This window comes from Triplophysa dalaica, chromosome 10 (genome assembly GCF_015846415.1).
Source record: "Triplophysa dalaica isolate WHDGS20190420 chromosome 10, ASM1584641v1, whole genome shotgun sequence".
Taxonomy (NCBI): Eukaryota; Metazoa; Chordata; class Actinopteri; order Cypriniformes; family Nemacheilidae; genus Triplophysa; species Triplophysa dalaica.
The window spans coordinates 2,361,896-2,383,076 of NC_079551.1; the positions used below are offsets into that span (position 1 = coordinate 2,361,896).

Below are 21,181 nucleotides of genomic sequence, written 5' to 3' on the forward strand. Positions count from 1 at the left end.
TCGTTTTACGAAACGCACTCAGTTTGTCCGTGTAGGGCTACTATAGAAACATGGCTGTGCAGTGTGATATATTACATGTAAGGGTGTGCCAGCGGTGTATATACATAAAATGGCTCATGTAAGGTAATATAAACATTTCGGTTCATTTTGTAAGGTATGTCTTCACCACTCACAACATAGTTTTGTATTAAATATTACATTTGGTTCCAAATTTAAACAAACAAAAAAAGTAATAGACAATAATCACAATATACTCTTTATCCAATCACAATATACTCTTTATCCATCGCAAACATAAAGAGTTACAAAATACAGCAATACCAGTGTCTTGACTGACACATATATTTGACCCACAATAGTTTCATTTATAGAAGCATTGAGCCTATGGATAAAACTATACATTAGATTTCTTAGCAGTGCTTTATAAAGTGATTACTCTTACACTCAAACATTTCACTACACTATGACATCTATATCATTAGTAAGATTCTCATTACATCATTATAATCTACTTGCAGCTTCTGTAAACTAAATGCTCTGTAGTCACACCACACATGGGCAGTTTAAAGTGTTGTACAATATGCTTTAAAAATTGACCTTCACCTCATCTGAACAGAAACTAACGTCTTGGCGTTGCAAGAGTTTGCACCACTTTTATTTCTTCTTGCGACAATAACAAGCTGATGCGACACCTTAAATGAGCAGTTAGCTGACTCAATAGTGTCTGTAGTAGCAGTAACTTGGTGATCAAATGCCATCGTCTTTAACTGAGATTGTGATTTTTCTGGACTGAAAAAAATGTCTGCGTAATTGCCGCATGAAGGAAATGAAGAGTCAAAATCAATCCCCTCGCTTTTCACAAACAATGAAAGTATCCAATTATGCCAGTTTTATTTTCCCACATGTGGCAGATTAGTTTTGTTATTTATTTGTATAGCTACTCCACAGGAACTGCCTGAGATGAGGTTAGGATGGTCAGTCAGTCCGTAGGCTCCCGCAGGGGGACGGGATTACAAGATGCCGCTGGACGTATATTCACTCGAAGAGCTGAGGAAATACAAATGTAACAACTTTGGCAACTTCACAACTTATTTGTAAATTCTAGCATCAACATTTTACGGCGTATAAAGACACTTTAAGGTTTGTAGATTTGGTCATGTTCTCAGGTGGTTAAGCTCCAAGGAAACACTGCAGTCAACGTCAGGTTCTCCTCATGCAGATGTCTGTAGCTCCATCTAGCGGTTAAACATGGAAACACACTGAAAACTATTTCTAATCATTTCTTACTGTCATTAAATAAATCAGTTTAAGATTTCTAATAAATGTACATCCTGTTTTTGTTCTCAATTTTCTGTATTGTCACAAAGATGCATTCTATCTTAAAACGAAAGCTTACACAGACCTGACTGAAACGCCTCGTGTAACCGCACCCCGGCGTATGTAGATCACTTCGTAACATGATTTGAGTTCCTGTCAGAACAATTGCTTTGGAACCTGATGTTAAGTGGGAAAGTGATGCGTGTTACAATCAAAGCTGTTCATGAAATGTATTCATTTAACAATTTAAGACATACTAGTCTTTAATATCATAGCTTTAATGAACATGCACAGACTGTTTGATGACCCAGAGATACTGATATTACAGTTGTCGTCTAACTTGAGACTCGATCAGTTGCGAAAATATGTTGCGAAACGTCACCTCCGGCCATTTGTTTGGGTCGACTCTTCCCCTCAACACGGCTCAGTTTTTCTATGTATCTTGCTCTGTTGAATGGGAAAAGTGATTGTATGTAGACCAAACTGGCTGAGGCCGTGCAACTCCAAGCCGCACTTCCAGCTTTAACACGATGTCGACCAAGTCTATATAGATGAGTCACTGTTCTTCAGGATCTGAAGAAGTTTCGTGGAGTGCTAAAGGGCTCAAGCTGTGAACTGAGATGAGTAAAGATGGATTTTAGAATTGACCTCTAAGTCTATTGACTAATAGATGAGATATCATTCAAACTTCAGGACTTATTGGGTAAATATTGTATATTTCTTTAAAATGATTTCACAGTGTTATCTTATACTCCAGCTGGTCCTTCTGTTTTAATATTTTCTTATGTTTCCTCTCACAGGCTGGAGCGGTGGTTCTCATTCATTTTTGGCACCAGGCACCGTGTAATCCAAAACAAGCCAAAGGTGTCACAAATGAAATGATCTGATGAGAAAGATATGTCCAAATGAGATAGATAAAGTTCTGTCTAACTCTCTGTTAAAAATAAATGAATGTGATAAAGACCACAGAAATGAAGGACATTATTATTATTTTGTATCTTAAAGAGGTTCATTTATTTATAATGTAAATATTGTGAGTGTTTAACTATTAACTTTATGGGTAGTTCCCCAAGCAATGATCACATGAAGTATTTCATTAAAACAGGTAAAAAATAAGTTCTTGCATTTTGAAACAATACAATGACATTGATCTATTTGAACATGTGTCGTTTTTTTTTTTTTTCGTTTAAGACAGATCTAACATTTATTTTAGTCTAGGACTAATTTTAAACCCTTTAACACCCCATACAAGAAACTTTTTCATAAGTCAACCCGTTCAGGCTGATCACGCATTTAAAACTTACAATTTTAATTCGCACTCTTATTCATCAAATATGTTTTTATGTGGAAACTAAAGAGTTAACACAAGTTTTGAAACAAATTCAATCATAAGTGACCTTCTTCTGGGGTCATTTTTTGTCCAGAGCGCCCCCTAGTGACAGATAATTAAACTAAGGAGATGAAGAAGCGCAACATATTGTGATATACCAGTAAACAGAACATGTTGTCAGACTAGTTTTTATTTTCTTGCAGCACGAGCATCAATAATACACCGAACATGTTTAAAAAATAGTGAAACATTGTTCAAAAAATGCAAAGAGTAACAACGTGGTAAATGATAACAAACACAGAAGTTCTTGCTCTACACATTTAATCATGTAACACAAAGACCCACACATTTCAAGTAAAGTTTTATTAATTTACTAATCATGACAATTGAAAATATTGTTTATTCTTTCAGTTACACATGTCAAAGCTGAAAACAAAACTAGCACATGTTTAAAACAATATTTATAAAAAAGTGTTCATCCATTAAACTGATCAGGCACAAAGGTGTATCAGAACTGTTACATGTACATATATGACATCTATAAAGATGAGATTCACACCAAGAACACCACAACAAAAGTATTACTTCATCAAATTTTTTATTTTTGTACAAAAAAGTATTAAAAAGAATATTATGAGCCGTTTGTTCTGTCACACGTCCCATAGTTTGGTCGTTTCCATCTTGTTTTAGTAGTTGCATATTACAGTTAATATTTACAAGAACCTCTTATGACACAGTGCTGGAAATAGAAATAAACTCTATACTAGTTGTCTGCAGAACATAAACACTTTTCAAAACTCCGTTTTTTTTGGAAAGACATTGAAAGTGTAATAACAGCTTATTTTGTGTTAAAAGAGAAAGGTTTCAGTCAGACTTACAAAAATACTGTAACAGTAGTCAAAAAGTAATAAAACAATACATTATGACAGACTACGCATTAAAAACTAAAATATTATATATATAGATTAAGCAGTAGCTTATCCAGATTTGTCTTCTCCAGAGAGCGTGCAGACACAGGCTGTGAGGAGTGAGTGTTAAATGAAAAACTCTTGAGTGGAATATATGGACAAATGATTTGAAATGATTCATGAAACTGTTCCGCTGGTTTCCTCCAGTGTTCAATAAATGCTTTGAAAAGAATCGACTCAAAAGAATCATTCACTCAGGGATGAAGGAACGTCACGTAGTGTAATGAAGTAAAAGTACAGATTTCTTTAAGAGAAACACTCAAGTAAGAGTAAAAGTACACACTTTTCCAAACGTTTCATACAGACGGTGGTGCTCGCATCTCGAGGAGAATAACAACTTATTGATATGTTTCTCAATATTTGGTTGTGAGTGGTGCAAAGAGTTTTCTCCGGCGTGAAGCAGCAGAATTTTGTATGCACGTCACGGGGACTGTGAGCATATCTTGCGGTGCTCACTGTCACGCTCAACTGCTGAACATGCTGTGATTGGCTGAAATTATCACATGGTGTGTGCGTGTGTGGTCAAAAACATTCAAGGCTTCATTAAAACCACATCCTCTAGCTCCATAACGAAATGTTCTGCAGGTAAACATTTAATCCTGACTGGATAATCCACAAAGAATATCTGAATTAAAACATGTTGCTTCCATCGAGACACGCTGCTTTAGATGATGGAACAGAAGTGATGTTGAGCATCTATCTTCTGCTTCATTCAGTAAAGGATTCACAACTGTTGGGGAGTCATCTTCTGCTGATCCTGCTGAATCTGTCACAACATCTGTTTAAAAAAACATTTACTTCATGAAAAATGATGGTTCAGTCAAATATTTAAAGGGGCAGTTCATTCTGTCCTCATTTACATATAATCATTTAGCACACGCTTTCATCCAAAGCGACTTACAAAGTAAGAGAAAACAATCAGCTCTCACTCACCTTCATATTGTTCAGTGCAGTATAAATATCTTTGTTCTGCTAAACACAAAGGAAGATATTCGGAAGAAAGTCAGTAATCAAACAGATTTGACCCCCATTGACTGTCATAACATTTACTTTTCCTACTATGGGAGTCAAGGAGGTCCAAGAACAGTTTGGTTGTTGACATTCTTACAAATATCTTCCTTTGTGTTCATCGGATCAAAGAAATGTAAAGAAGTTTGTAAAGCTGCTCTGAAATGAAGTGGTTTATTGAAAAACAAAAATGACAGAAGCTAGACATCAACGGTATTATCGTTGTCAATATGGATGTTTCTCTTAAACAAACACATGGATTCACTTCAGAAGACCTTTGTTAAGACATTCGAGTAGTTCTTGTTCCATAGAGGCATTTTTTGGAGCTTCAACACCCGTTAACTCCCATTCTACCACTTGCAAGTAAAATGATAAGTGATATAACTCAGACTGCATCATTCTTCAAGAAGAAAGTCATATTCACTTGGGATTCTTTGAGGATGAGACTAAATATAACGTTTCTCTTAAAAAGTGCAGTGCAAGAGAATTTAAGCAAGCGTTGGTACTGATCAATTTTAATTAATAAATTCACTACGCTATGTTGTGATGTGTATGCAAATAAAACCAACCCAAACCAATGATCTTTTAAAACAATAATCAAGAAAATTTTACCATTTATAAAGAGACGCAAGTAGTGTGATGTGTTTCTTTGCTTACGACACAAGTGTCTGACTCTTCCGTATTTATGCTGGAGAGTTTGAAGTCAATTCCCAGAGATTTCATCATCACATCAGATATAAAAGACTCAACACTCATTGACTCCCATATTAGGATAAAGCACAATGGCAGTCAAAAGTGCCTCAGAACTGTTTGCTGTCCCTCATTCTTCAAAATATCTTCCTTTGTGTTCATCGGAACAAAAAAATGATAAATAAATCCTATTATGGCAGTCAATGAGTGTTGAGATCTGTCTGGTTATAAGCGTTCTTCAAAATATATTTATTTGTCTTCATCAGAACAAAGATATTAAAACACATTTGGAGAAGTCAAAGGTGAAACTGAATACAAGTAATATTAATACAACACTTCATATAAAAACATGTCATTCTCATCACATTAACTTGAGCTTTACTTACACCTGACATAAACAGTAGATGAAGCATCTGCTCTCACATCACCAGTCTCCCTTTCAGTAACATCAATCTCTGGAGAAACAGAATCTGCCAACACTTCTGCTTCTGTCCTCTCTTCATCTACAACAGCAGCACATAGAAGAGAAAAGAGAGAAACACATGAACATTTCTAATATCACAAACAGGCATGTCATATGTCATTCAAAGACATATTTATATTTAATTTGTCAAAAGAACTTGTCAAAATGATTTGGAGCATCCCGTTACCGTGTGTCATTTGTTTAGAGAGTGGGAGAGTTTGGGAAGAACCAACCTACAAATGTAGCGACATTCCAAAGACTTTCTTTAAGGGGGTGGGGGGTAAATGCTAGTTCATGTATTCCGACTTCTTTACAGCGATAAAATCATAAATCAAAAAGCTGTATCTGTCATGAAACGTGCGGGGAAAGAACCCAAGTGCAGGCAGCGGGGATAACAAAGAAGGTTTTTTTTTAAACAATAAAACACAAAACAAAGACCCACGGTGGGGTAAAACAGGAACGGACAATAATATAAAAGCACAGAACGAAGACTGACTTAACACTAGACTGATAAACACTTGACTTCCTAGACATGACAGGATAACAGAGACAGGAACATGAGCACAAGTAACAGGTAATCCAGACGAACAATGCGTAGATGCAGGCAAACACACAGACAAATGTAAATGTTAACGCAATGATCGACACAAGACAATGAAACATGAGGACTATTTAAAGGGGAGCAAACCAACAGGGAACAGGTGTGAGGCATGAACTGATTAACAAGCAATAACTAGACCAAAAGGCGGGAAACACAGAAGAGACACGAGAAAGCACATGGCAGGCCAATATATAAACAAAGCCATGTCTTTCTCACAAAAAAACCAAGGCAATGCCATGACTCCACCGCAAGACCAAGAATAAATATGACATGATGGTGGAATCATGACAGTATCTGCCTTATATATTGATATATGTTTTGCATTTCAGTCAGTGAAATAAGTATTTGATCCCCAACAAACTAGCAAGAATTCAGGCTCCACAGATTGGTTATGTGCTTATATGGAGCACAGATTAGTCCTGTCACTTTAAGACAGAACTCCTACATCAGTTTTTAATGTATATAAAAGATGCCTGCTAACAGAATCTGTATCTTTCATTCAACCTCTCCACCAGTATGGTCCAGACCAAATCGGTTTGAAAGGATGTCAGGGACAAGATTGGAGACCTGCACAAACCTCAAATAGGCTACAGACAGACGCTTGGTGAGAAGGAGACAACTGTTGGTGGCATTATTTGGGAATAGAAGAAATACAAAAAAACTATCAATTGTACTATTGCCTAGACTTCCCCAATGCGGTAAAGATGATCATGAAGCTTGTTAATCATTTCAAGACAGCTGGGACGACAGTTAACAAGCAAACCATTGGTAAAACATTACACCACAATATGTTAAAATCCTGAAGCACCAGCAAGTTCTTCCTGCCAAAAAAGGCTTGTCTGGCTCATCTGAAGTTTCGCAATGAACATAAAAATGATTAAAATAAAGGTGCTGTGAGATCAAAATGGACTCCAGTGTTTTGCTAATAATTGGGTTTCTCCACCAAGAACAAAGCAAATTTTTGCTCGGGGATCAAATACTTAATTCACTGCTGGAAATGCAAATCAATTTATAACCTTTAAATATATTTTTGTCTCCCAGATTTTTTATAATCTGTCTCTATCAGTTAAAATAAATCTATCATAAAAATTATGAATAACCAATGAATATGTTATAATCTACTGCCATTCAACTTCTTCAACACAGTATTTCAGATCACGTTGTCATCTCAACACTCTCCCTTGAAATGTATATTTTGTGATCATCGGAATGAAACCTTGCTACTCCATTTTTGCTTTGCGGTTCTTTTTTTATAAATCATTACTATTGTTCACCCTTCATTTTTGTCCTTGAGTTAATTGTGATGAAACAAAGAAAATTGAAGGTACGAGTTATATCAATAGACTCGAGAGTCTTACCTGTGACAATAACACTGAATTGATAGTATGATGGTCCTCCACCTGTGATGAACTGAAGGAATGATTTCAGTCGACTGCTGCTGCTGATCTTTACTTTATACAGTCCAGCGTCTTCTGTTCTGATGTTTGTGATGATGAGAGATCCAGTCTGATCATCCACCTGCAGTCTGTCTCTGAGTCTCTGTTCATCAGTAAAGAGCTTGTTGTTCATACTGAATATGACTATCACTTTATCTCTAAAGCTCCACTCGATCACATCATCAGACTGGAGTTCAGTGACATCAGACTCAAGAGTGACAGAACTCTTGTTCTCAATCACTGTCTTTTCTTTAACTGTTACAGCAGCACATAGAAGAGAAACACAAGAGAAAGAAATATGAACATTATAATCCAGTCAACAGCTAAAGATCATCTACATTGTCTTCAGAGTTTTGACATGCAGGAAATGTGTGACCTGAATGTACTGTAAGGGTGTGTTCACATATGCAATGCTTGGTTCGATTAAAACAAACTTTGTTGATTGTTGTGTTAGTGCGGTTTATTTGTGTAAGTGTGAACGCTGCCATATGAACCCTGGTGTGCACCAAAGAAGCGGACCGAGATCACTGGAAAGATGGGTCTGGGTACGCTTACACACAAACTATGGCGATTGGTTATCTGATTGGTCAGATGGTCTAGTCTGCTTTGATTTGTCTATTCATATGGTCATTCATTGCCATTTAGATTAGATGGATGGATGGATAGATGGAGGGAGGGATCAGAAGTTAGACATAATTAACATTGCATATAAGAATTTATAGTCTGTTTAATATTTGACCTGTGTTGTCTCTCCTTTATCTCAAATGTGTGCGAGTGTGTATGTGTGTGTGTGTGTGTGTTTGTGTGTGTGTGCGTATGTGCGTGTGTGTGCGAGTGTATGTGTGTGTGTAAGTGTGTGTCTATGTCAATGTGTGTAAGTATGTATGCATATTCTGTGTGTGTGGAGCATTTGAATGTCTGTCTTTTGTTGTTTTCACCTTTTTCTTGTTTTTACAGGTCTATATGCCTTTAGTTCTTTTTCTTGTATTCAATGTGTCTCATGTACAGCTGCTTTGTAACAATGAAAATTGTAAAAAGCGCTATATAAATAAAGTTGATTTGAGATGGATAGATTATTACAGTATCAGCTGAATTGAAACTCACCCTTTTGTTTCTGAAGTTCATAATTAATGCGGCGAAAAACAATCCCACCAACAACAATACACAGCAGGACAACAAACACTATTCCAACTACACCTCCTGAAGATAGACCTCTATCTGTAATGATAGAGAGAAACACTCAAGATCACATCAAACACACACATATTCATGTCAGTTTAAGACAAACACAAGAAATGTAGTTATAGTTTTACAATAGTTTCTACAGTAAAAAAGTTTCAGTGACCCCTGCATGTCATGTGCTGTCAGGTGAACAGGATACAGATGTAGATACTTAAAATAAAGTGTGGATGTTCTTCTGCAGAGGCCTTTTGTTTAGCTCATGATCCCTCTAAATAAACTCATATTCTTGACTATCATGTGGATGTTTAAAGTGCAATAAACTCAAAATCAAGAGTTGAATTCTTAAACTAAATGTTTCACACACAACTGATATTAATATGAGAGAACTGAGATACTCACCACTGACAGAAACACTGAATGTCTTGTATTTTGTGTCTCTATTGCTGCTGATCTTTAGTCTATAAAGTCCAGTGTCTGTGGTTTTAGTGTTTGTGATGATGAGAGATCCAGTGTGAGGATCCACCTCCATTCTGTCTCTGAATCTCCCATCAAGAACATCATCATATATTGAGCTCGTACTTTCTTCTTTATCATGTTTAGCTATGAGAACACCATCATCTCCAAACCTCCACAGTATCAGATCATCTCTCTGTGTTTGGACATCAGTGTGTAGAGTCACAGAATCTCCCTCAGTCACTGACTTCACATCACCAGCACTGACAACACTTGGAGCAACTACAAGATGGACAGAGATCAGCGTGAGATCAGAACAAAGACATTTATTCAGATTTGAACAACTAGAAGGCGAGTAAGTGATGACAGAATTTTCATTTTGGCAGACGATGAAGCAATTCGTCTGTTAACATGAAGCCTAGTATATTTGAGTTTAATTGCTTTGAAAATATGTAAATGAGAACATTTCAGCTTATTGGGCTCTTAAATACTATTAAAATACAGTATGTGACAGTTCTCAGATACAGACGTGCTCAACCTTCACAAAAAAAGAATGCACAATTTTTCCTAAAATAACCATGAACAAGTAATTCCCAGTTGGCGTCGGTCATGGACCAGTGTCCATTAAGTCCCTGGCCTTTGTACACACTGCCCGTCGCTTCTACTGATCGGATGGTTTAGGGAGGTCCTCGGATCGGCCTCACCGGGGCTTCCTGCGGGCCCTGGCTAAACGCTGAGAAGACGATCGAACTTGATTATGAAGAGGAAGTAAAAGTCATAACAAGATTTCCGTAAGTGAGCCCGCGGAGTCGCAGCTCTATGCGTTACTAGTAACTTCCGTGAACTATTGAGAGCCTCCATGAACCACCATTGCTGTGAAAAAACTCTTCCATTAAGTCAACGGAGTTGATCTCTCTCTCTCTCTCTCTCTCTCTATCTCTCTCTGTAATATAAGCAATAAGTCATCTCTATCATAAATGATTCAATAGCTTTTCATTTCATCTCTCTTCAGGAGGAATGAAGCATTATTTGGTGAGCTGTAAGGATACTCACAAATTTGAGCACGTCTGCATGTCAACACTCACTTGACTCTTAGCGCAATAGCGACATGATGACATCACACATATGCAAATGAGATCAGTGAGAATCGATTCTGAATTACATTTTAAGGGACCAAAGATTTTTCGCATCACCTTAACTTCATTTTAGTTTGTAAAGTGAAAACAAAACAATGTACCTGTGACATTAACTCTGAATCTCTTGTATGTTGTTCCAGCTCTGTTGATCTGTACTTCATAGGGTCCAGAGTGTTTGATTCTCATGTTTGTGATGGTGAGATCTCCAGTCTGAATGTCTGTATGAAGTCTGTCTTTGAATGGACCATTATATGCGAAACAGTTTTTATCAATATCAACTAAAAGATCCCTGGATTCACCTTCTCCAAACCTCCACAGTATCACATCAGATGTCTGTATGACAGTGAGATCAGTGTGTAGTGTGACAGAATCTCCCTCCATCACTGACACTGACTTCACTTCATCTGCATCAACACTAAACACACCTGAACAACACAAACACAAACAGTAGTTCAGACATTAAATCTGTTCGTACACACACATCTCATCATCAAGTCTTATCAAATATTACTAAATAAAGAATCAATTCTTCTTCAAAACCAATTAAACAGAACATTTGTTTTAATCAGTCGCTTCTGTTTTTAGAACAGCTTGTTGCAATACAGAAAAGTTGCTGTGTGGTGTTCTGCATCTCTGATCAGTTAAAAAACCCTTCATCTTAAATTAAGAAAGTATATTTAACTAAGAGCCTAAATTCTGCACCGTGGATCAGGGGCAAGGTGAAGTCCCGGGCCACAAGGGGGCGACTCAACGTATGACCCCAACCTATGCCACACATGTTGATCCCGTGCAACCCTGAACATAAAACACTTTCTTGACTTCCTGCCAAATAAATACACCACTCCATTGAAACAGCTCCTTTATTTAAAAATAACCGATTAAGGCAAAAAATACTTTAGGAAATGGGCAATAAATAATTTTATATAGTCATGAACTTGTATGTTTTGGTGAGAGAAGTTGCAGTATTTGTACAAAGTCCCCGTGTGTGCAAATAAACTTTGCACTAAATAAAAAACACTGAAAAAAACGTGGACCGAAGCGAATAAATCAAATAATTGATCCTAAACTCTCACGCCGTTTGCAGGTCACTCACATAATTGCCGTAGTTTTAAGACACTTTGTCAAGTTGAGATAATGTCCATTTTAAAAAGGAGCTCAGCTCAGTTTCACAGCAGTCGACCAATCAGAGGATCACACGCATGACAAGTTCAGTGAGATTTTTTAAAATAATAAGTTTGTACATGGTAATAATTTTAATCAAACGATAACAGAGACCCTTGTCTTAGTCCGTCTCTGCCTAAAGTTAACAATGTAAACGTCTCCGGTTACTTTCGTAACCTCGGTTCCCTGAGAAGCGGGAACGAGACATTGCGGAGACCGCATATGAAACTCCTCCTCTTTTTCACTTTTCCTGAAATCTTATAGGATAACGCCAGTAAAAAAACTGGCCAATTGTCGCAAGAATGCAACCGTATGCAAATACTGACGAATCCAGACAGTATAAATACAGTGCATGTGACGACAATCCTCAGAATCTACGAGAGAACGCCTGCACGGTGATAAGCGGCGAACACGGCGTTCTCCGCAATGTCTCGTTCCCGCTTCTCAGGGAACCGAGGTTACGAAAGTAACCGGAGACGTTCCCTTTCGAGAGCGGTCACTTCGACATTGCGGAGACCGCATATGGAACGGTAGTACAATCCCGCCGTGAGAGCTTGCAAAATCAGCCAGAAAAACTGGGTTAAAACACACAAGCATGGGAAGCATACTATTTTAACCATTCACGAGGTCGCTAAGCGTCAACAGCTGATTGGCTTAAATCGGCCAATAAACTGCTAAATCACTGAACCGGCCAATGAACTGCTATATCGGGCTCCTGCCAAATTTGCATATCCAAACCCAACCAATGCAGCGGGCTGCGCTGAAACAGGGCAGACACCACAACAGTAAGAGCCAGCACGGTATCCCGGGCGGATATAACAGAGATATAAAAGTACACCAAGCACAGCATAAACAGCAACGCGGCAACCACTGTGTAGCATAAGCGATTATAAAGTAGAAGATAAAGAGTCATCAGCACTCACCGAGAGGACTTGAGACGACAAAGAGGACACGTCCAATCTGTAGAACCTGGCGAAAGTGTTCTGCGAAGACCAGCCAGCCGCACAGCATATGTCCTGAATAGATGTGCCCCTAGACCAAGCCCACGAAGAGGCGATAGCCCTAGTCGAATGAGCTCTGATACCGAATGGGCAGTTCTGTCCCTGACTCTCATATGCTAAGGTAATAGCGTCCACCACCCAGTGAGAGAGCCTCTGCTTTGATACAGCCCGACCTTTAGTTCCCCCACCATAGCAGACGAAGAGCTGTTCAGACTGCCGAAAACCGGCCGTGCGATCAATGTAAGCCCGCAAAACCCTTACCGGGCAGACCGCTCTCGGAGCGTTTGCATTCTGCGAGTCTGACGACTCGGAAAACAAAGCGGGCAAAGAAATGACCTGTGCTCTAAATGGGGTAGACATAGACTTTGGCACATAACCCGATTTCGGCCGGAGAGTGACATTGCAGTCGCCGGTTCCAAAACGAATGAAATCAGCGCCGACTGAGAGCGCTTGTAAATCCCCTATGCGCTTAGCCGAAGCAAGGGCAAGAAGGAGAACGGTTTTTAGAGTGAGCTCTCTTAGGGAAGCCGCGTCCAGAGGCTCGAATGGGGGAAAGGAGAGAGCCTTCAACACCAGCGCTAAGTCCCAAGGCGGCACCGAAGGGGATCGCGGTGGAAAAAGTCTCCTCGCTCCTCTGAGGAATCTGACTACCAGCATGTGCCTTCCAATGGATTGCCCATCAACCGGGGAACGAAACGAGGCGATAGCAGCCACATAAACCTTCAGTGTTGACGGGAGTCCGCCGCTGTCCAGCCTGTGCTGCAGGAAGCATAAAATATCAGACACGGGGCAGGACATCGGGTCGATATTGTTACTACTGCACCATTTAACAAACACCCCCCATTTGAGAGCGTATAAACGCCTGGTGGAAGGCGCTCGACACTCCGAAATAGTGTCAAGTACACGCTGAGGAAGTGCATTTAAAACCCCCGAAGAGGCCAGGCATGAAGACTCCACAGCTGCGGGCTGGGGTGAAATATCGTGCCGTTCGCTTGGGACAACAGGTCTCTCCTGAGGGGAATCCGCCACGGCGGTGCCGTTAACAATTCGCTTAGGTCCGGAAACCACGGTTGATTCGGCCAAAACGGAGCGACGAGGATCACCGTCGCCGTCTCCTCTCTGATTTTGCACAGCACCAGGGGCAAAATCTTCACCGGAGGAAACGCGTAAAGCCGAACGTTCGGCCATCGCACCGTCAGAGCGTCGTTCCCCATGGGGGAATGGGTCAGCGAGAAATACAGCGGGCAGTGCGCGTTCTCGCTCGTCGCGAATAAATCCACTTCCGCCGTCCCAAAGCGCTCCCAAATTGACCGCACTGAGTCTGGATGAAGCCTCCATTCTCCGTGCGGAAGACCCTCCCTCGAAAGCATGTCCGCTCCGCAGTTCAGACGACCGGGGATATGCGCTGCCCTGACAGAGAGTAGATGCCGATCTGCCCACAGTAGGAGACTCGCAGCCTGTTTGAAAAGAGTTCCTGAGCGGACTCCTCCCTGGCGATTTATGTACGAAACCACGGACATGTTGTCGGTGCGAATCAGGACATGTTTCTTCTCCAGTCTTGACTGGAAAGTATGGAGAGCTAGAGACACCGCCATCAGCTCCAAGCAATTTATATGCCATTTTCTCTGTGACTGTGTCCAAAGGCCGGATGCCGGCATGCCCTCGCACACTGCACCCCATCCCGAGGACGACGCATCCGTCGTAACGACTATGCGTCTCGTAACCAGCCCCAGGGGAACTCCCCGACTGAACATGCTTGGGTCGCGCCATGGGCTCAGGGCACTGAGGCAACTGAGTGTAACCGGGACTCGCACTCGACCCGAGGACCATGCTCTCCATGGAACCCGAGCCTTCAGCCAAAACTGTAGCGGTCGCATGTGCAGAAGACCCAGGTGGCAGACCGCCGAGGCTGACGCCATGAGACCCAAAAGCCTCTGAAACTCCCTCAGTGGAACAGACCGACCCGGCCTGAGCAGATGTAGAGCTGAAGAGATGGACTCCGTCCGCTCTTGAGAGAGGCGAGCGCGCATCTCCACTGAGTCGAAACATACCCCCAGATACGTTATTGACTGACTCGGAGTGAGCTTGCTTTTCTGCATGTTCACGCGTAGCCCCAGGGATGTCAAGTGACGAAGCAGCATTTGCGTATGACCGGATAGCGCCTCCCGTGAGTGGGCTAAAATTAACCAGTCGTCCAGATAATTCAGAATGCGCATACCGCTCGCTCTGAGAGGGGAAAGCGCCGCGTCCACGCACTTCGAGAATGTGCGCGGTGCTAATGCCAGTCCGAACGGGAGTACGGCAAATTGGTACGCTGAACCCGCGAAAGCGAATCGCAGAAACTTTCGGTGGCGCTTGGCTATCTGAACATGAAAGTACGCATCCTTCAGATCCACGGATGCAAACCAGTCCCCGGGACGCACTTGTGCCAGGATCTGTTTTAGAGTTGTCATTCTGAACGCTCGCTTGTGACGGGTCTCAAGTCCAGAATCGGACGCAGACCACCATCTCTCTTGGGCACTACAAAGTACCGGCTGTAAAACCCGCTTTCTCGCTCGTTCGGAGGGACACGCTCGATCGCTCCTTTCGCGAGCAGGCTGCCGATTTCCTGCCTCAACACAGGCGCATTTTGCGCTGACGTAAGCGACGGAACCACACCGCTGAAGCGGGGAGGTCTTCGTCTGAACTGCAGGGTGTACCCGTGTTCTATCACATTTAGTAGCCAATGAGAAATGTCCGGAATGGCCTTCCACGCGTCCAGAAACAGACATAATGGCCGAATCTCTTCGGGCGTTACCGTCAGCGGACCGTTTAGGGAAGCACGCTGGTGCAGCGAGGCTAATTGCACTGGCGGGGAAATAGCCCGTGCGTGAGACTCCAGCCGTCTCTCGCCCACGGGAAAGACCGTGGACGAGGGAAGGCTGGTTATAGTCGGGATTAACTGCGGCTTCGCGCTGCACCGTGGCAGGGCAAGGAACGCAGCATTGGTCGTGTGAGGGGGAAAGAGCTCTTTTTGTGAACAGGTATGTGTTTTTATTGCATTTACACAGACATTTACAACATTGCAATGTTCGCCCGCAACCGCGGGGGAAAACTGATGCAAACAGCGGCGTTTGGGGGCCACCGGAACGCTCACAAACTCTCTCCTCCTCTTTATAGGTCCGTCAGGATGACGGCTTGGCAGACGATGACGCTCCGCCGTCGTGGCGCGGCGGTCCTCTCTGCGGTCCTCCCTTCGGCCCGTACCTCTTCTTAGGCGGGCCCGACCATTGTTTAGGCCGTGCATCCGGCTCACGACCTCGAGAAGCCTGGGCGGAAGCAGCGTGCTGTTTGGTCGGCCTCTGCGCGGAGTGCGACGCGGATGAAGAACGGGCTCTAGGAGACGGTTGATAAGAGCGTCGCGGGAGCACGTGACTCATGGCCTTGGCGCGCTTTTGCGTCTCCCCGAAGCGCTCCACCACCGACTCCACGACGTCACCAAAGAGGCCGGAGGGAGTGATCGGGGCGTTGAGGAGAGACTTACGGTCAGCGTCTTTCAGGTCCGCCAACGTAAGCCAGAGATGACGGTGTAGGACGACCATGAACCCCATGGATCGGCCGATAGCTTGTGCGGTCCGCTTCGTTGCCATCAGAGCGAAGTCGGTCGCTGCCCTCAGATCCCTCGTGGCGTCCGCCTCCAGGCTGCCGCTATCCAGCGACTGAAGGATCTTAGCCTGGAACACCTGCAGCACCGCCATTGCGTGCAAAGCGGAAGCGGCTTCTCCGGCGGATGCGTAAGCCTTACCGGCGAGATGAGCGGTAAACCTGCACGGCTTCGACGGCAGGCCTGGGTCCGAGCCCAGCGAGGTGGTAGAAGGGCACAAATGAGCGGCGAGGGTCTCCTCGACGGGTGGCATGCGCACGTAACCGTGGGCCTCCGCTCCGACCACGTGGGCGAACATGGATTGCGTAGCGGCGTGAACGCGCGCCGACTGAGGAGCAGACCACGATTTCACCACGTGCTCGTGGACATCTGGAAAGAATGGCGCACTCCTCTTTGATGTGGCCTGACGGCGGCCCGCCTGAAGGTACCACGAGTCGAGCTTACTTTTTGCCGGCTCCTCAGGTGAACTCCAGGTGATGTCGAGCTCGCTGACGGCCTTCTCGAGGACCCTCATGAACTCCTCGTGGAGGTCCGGGGTGCTCTCTAGGTCGGGGCGATCCCGCTCCGACCCTGCCCAGTCCTTGTCTGAAGCCGAGATGGACATGGAGTCGTCGTCCTCCTCAGCGCCGAAGGAAACGGCGCCCAAGACGGAAGGCGGGGGACGAAGACTCTCGTCGGCGTAGAGGACTGGGGAATGGGGTGACGGCAGAGGACAGCGGTCCGGAGCCGTGTCGTCGCCGCTCCCCCTTGGAGCGGGTAGACTCACCAGCGACTCGTTGGTGGCAGTGAGCCTTGACCCTATATTTCCACGAGCGATGTTCCTGCGAGTTCTCAAGACACGCGCCGGCAGGTCCGCACAGTGCGCGCAATCGGACTCGCAGAATGCAGCCTCCGCATGAGCCAGGCCCAGGCAGGCAATGCAGTGCTCGTGCGTATCCTGCGGGTCAATGGGACCCGCGCAAAGACGACAGTATGAAGCCATCGGATGCGGTGAAAAATATCCAGTTGCGTCTTCAACGATGGCAGCGTGAAAAAGAAGATTCTGAGGATTGTCGTCACATGCACTGTATTTATACTGTCTGGATTCGTCAGTATTTGCATACGGTTGCATTCTTGCGACAATTGGCCAGTTTTTTTACTGGCGTTATCCTATAAGATTTCAGGAAAAGTGAAAAAGAGGAGGAGTTTCATATGCGGTCTCCGCAATGTCGAAGTGACCGCTCTCGAAAGGGAACTACAGTATGTATTCATACACTCATTCAGTTTATAATGTGAAAGTGTTGTTCAGATTAAAACAAATCACTTACCGCACACGAGTAATAAACACACAATCCTGATCTTCATTTTTCTGTTTATTCCTTTGAGTACCAAATGATTGAATGGAGATAATCCGTTGATTTTATGAAACTATGTAGTATTTGCACCTCTGAGGCACTCACTCACACAGCCTGAATAACACCACACGCTTCTACTTCCTGTTGACTTAATTACAAGTCTTCGCTCTTCAGTTTAAACTGATGAATAAAAATGTGTCTGTAGATCCTTAATTATTTTGCCGTCACTGCTTCAGAATCAGGTGTAGACACAGAATAACGCAAAATAATCTACTGGTCACCAATACTTTATACACACGTTCTCACTACATGCTGCTCTAATGTTGATAAACACACAAGATGTCACATTTCCGTTCTCTGAGCTCAGCTTTCCGTTTGACGCTAGTTTGTGGGTTTTGACTTAAAGGGATACAGATACCTCTACTGGGCATGCGCACTAAAATACCACATAGTTTTTATCTCTTGGTAGTTCTTGGCATATGTGAAGGTTACTGCATAGTCTGCATACATCTGAACATCAACATCTTTACATGCCTCTGGTAGATCATTTATATACAATGTAAACAGCATTGGACCAAGTATGAAGCCTTGGGGGACCCCGACTGGACATTCACAGAATGAGACACATTGCGTTCTACTGGACAGGTTTGATTTTATCCAGTTGAGGGCTTGTTCAGAGAAATTGAAATATGTTAATCTAGATAAAAGAACTTTGTGATTGACAGTATCAAGTATCTGTTTTAAACTTTAAATAATCAACCGATTCATCCGACTCATAAACAATTAATTTAGTTCACTTAAACATGATGAATTAATTAAACATTCATCAAATAAAACTTCATTAATTACAGCAACAAAATCAAGTAGGATAAAAAACATTAAAGAGCAAATATTCCTTGATATTTAAGGTCCTATTTTGGTTTATGGAGTGTCCAACAACAAGTTTACACACAAGATGTAAAAACATTATTAATGTATGAAATATAAGTTACATGATCTCTTAATATGTACTTTTTAACATCTATGGCTGCTAAATTAATCACACTTGTCATCATGGTTAAATTGATCTCTATAGTGTTATTGTGTAATAGCAAAGGCAGCGATTATGTTTTTAGCACAGACTGTTTGTGAAGCACAGCTCTGTGATCTGAAGATAATGCTGCGCCATCTAAAAACACTGCGTGTTTGAGTAGCTTATAAGATAGATAGAAAATATAATAAAAAAATAAATTAACTTAATTCATCATTTACTCTAATCGTTATAGTGAATATTATTGTTACTTTTTTAACATTGTGTCAGTGATTTTTCGCTTATTTTGCATAGCAATTCACAGATTATTGAAAGGACTTGCTAATGCTAAGGCGTGTAATTGTAACGGGACTGTAAGTCTCACCTCGTAGGGAAAATTAAAACATTACCCTGGAAGTCTTAAGAGCGGAGGAATCTTACTCACGAGACAGCTTCCGCTTGACCCAGGAAGAGAACTCAAATGTAAGGAGCAAAATGGCGCAGCTCTGTTTAGCTCGCACGAGGCGCGCATAGCTAAATGATCTGGATCACAAAAAAAACGTCTTTCAAAAAACGAACTCTATCTCGTGCTCTCAGCCGGTCTCCAACACCGTTCTCTGTTGCTCTGATGCTCCTCCCTTATTTCCCAGACGTCTTTTTTATCTTTCCCCGCGCACGGCAGAGAAAAAAACCCTGTCATAATAAAAGTCCCATAGAGAAAAATACTCCCGTTACATAATGTAACCGATAAAGTTTTAGCAGACGTTTTATTCATCATCACAGAGTCAATCAGAGGACTTAACACTGGTAATAAGAAGGAGAGGAAGAGTGCGGAGAGGTAGGGCTGTTGGAGATGCAGGCAGGGCGAGGAGAGGCAGAGGAGCTAACGTTATCCGGGAGGACCACACAAGAGAGGATGTGAAAGCATTATAATATAATTTATACCTGATTTATGCAAATTATGATTGTACACATGATATTTCTAATAAAAAACACGACAAGTAAAGGTTGTTATTGTTCTTCCTCTTCTTCTGCGAATCCTTCTATGTAGTGGCTTTGCAAGCTGCCTCCAAAACACAGCCGAAGAAGAACGTAGTCCCGTGCATCCTTCGTTTTACGAAACGCACTCAGTTTGTCCGTGTAGGGCTACTATAGAAACATGGCTGTGCAGTGTGATATATTACATGTAAGGGTGTGCCAGCGGTGTATATACATAAAATGGCTCATGTAAGGTAATATAAACATTTCGGTTCATTTTGTAAGGTATGTCTTCACCACTCACATCATAGTTTTGTATTAAATATTACATTTGGTTCCAAATTTAAACAAACAAAAAAAGTAATAGACAATAATCACAATATACTCTTTATCCAATCACAATATACTCTTTATCCATCGCAAACATAAAGAGTTACAAAATACAGCAATACCAGTGTCTTGACTGACACATATATTTGACCCACAATAGTTTCATTTATAGAAGCATTGAGCCTATGGATAAAACTATACATTAGATTTCTTAGCAGTGCTTTATAAAGTGATTACTCTTACACTCAAACATTTCACTACACTATGACATCTATATCATTAGTAAGATTCTCATTACATCATTATAATCTACTTGCAGCTTCTGTAAACTAAATGCTCTGTAGTCACACCACACATGGGCAGTTTAAAGTGTTGTACAATATGCTTTAAAAATTGACCTTCACCTCATCTGAACAGAAACTAACGTCTTGGCGTTGCAAGAGTTTGCACCACTTTTATTTCTTCTTGCGACAATAACAAGCTGATGCGACACCTTAAATGAGCAGTTAGCTGACTCAATAGTGTCTGTAGTAGCAGTAACTTGGTGATCAAATGCCATCGTCTTTAACTGAGATTGTGATTTTTCTGGACTGAAAAAAATGTCTGCGTAATTGCCGCATGAAGGAAATGAAGAGTCAAAATCAATCCCCTCGCTTTTCACAAACAATGAAAGTATCCAATTATGCCAGTTTTATTTTCCCACATGTGGCAGATTAGTTTTGTTATTTATTTGTATAGCTACTCCACAGGAACTGCCTGAGATGAGGTTAGGATGGTCAGTCAGTCCGTAGGCTCCCGCAGGGGGACGGGATTACAAGATGCCGCTGGACGTATATTCACTCGAAGAGCTGAGGAAATACAAATGTAACAACTTTGGCAACTTCACAACTTATTTGTAAATTCTAGCATCAACATTTTACAGTGTATAAAGACACTTTAAGGTTTGTAGATTTGGTCATGTTCTCAGGTGGTTAAGCTCCAAGGAAACACTGCAGTCAACGTCAGGTTCTCCTCATGCAGATGTCTGTAGCTCCATCTAGCGGTTAAACATGGAAACACACTGAAAACTATTTCTAATCATTTCTTACTGTCATTAAATAAATCAGTTTAAGATTTCTAATAAATGTACATCCTGTTTTTG

General features: G+C 42.0%; 1 protein-coding gene and 1 long non-coding RNA gene across 5 annotated transcripts; both read right to left on the bottom strand.

Moving 5' to 3' along the window:
* Positions 1–327: 327 nt before the first annotated feature.
* LOC130430521 (uncharacterized) lies at positions 328–1,929 on the bottom strand. The gene is made up of 3 exons (XR_008907835.1): positions 1,700–1,929; positions 1,403–1,494; positions 328–1,235 (listed from the first exon to the last, which is right to left on the bottom strand). It is a non-coding gene; the product is annotated as an uncharacterized LOC130430521 (long non-coding RNA).
* Positions 1,930–3,228: 1,299 nt separating this feature from the next.
* On the bottom strand, positions 3,229–19,162 carry LOC130430190 (uncharacterized). Of its 4 annotated transcripts, none has more exons than XM_056759189.1 (7): positions 19,118–19,162; positions 10,686–11,009; positions 9,395–9,730; positions 8,918–9,031; positions 7,736–8,068; positions 5,700–5,816; positions 3,229–4,393 (listed from the first exon to the last, which is right to left on the bottom strand). In XM_056759189.1, the coding sequence occupies exons 2-7, from the start codon at positions 10,963–10,965 to the stop codon at positions 4,209–4,211; spliced, it is 1,365 nt and encodes a 454-aa protein (XP_056615167.1). In that variant the 5' UTR covers positions 10,966–11,009; positions 19,118–19,162; the 3' UTR covers positions 3,229–4,208. The 4 variants fall into 4 exon arrangements, with proteins under 4 accessions (XP_056615167.1, XP_056615166.1, XP_056615165.1 ...); XM_056759188.1 differs by lacking the exon at positions 19,118–19,162 and adding an exon at positions 17,697–19,085; XM_056759187.1 differs by lacking the exon at positions 19,118–19,162 and adding an exon at positions 12,669–12,875.
* Positions 19,163–21,181: the final 2,019 nt, after the last annotated feature.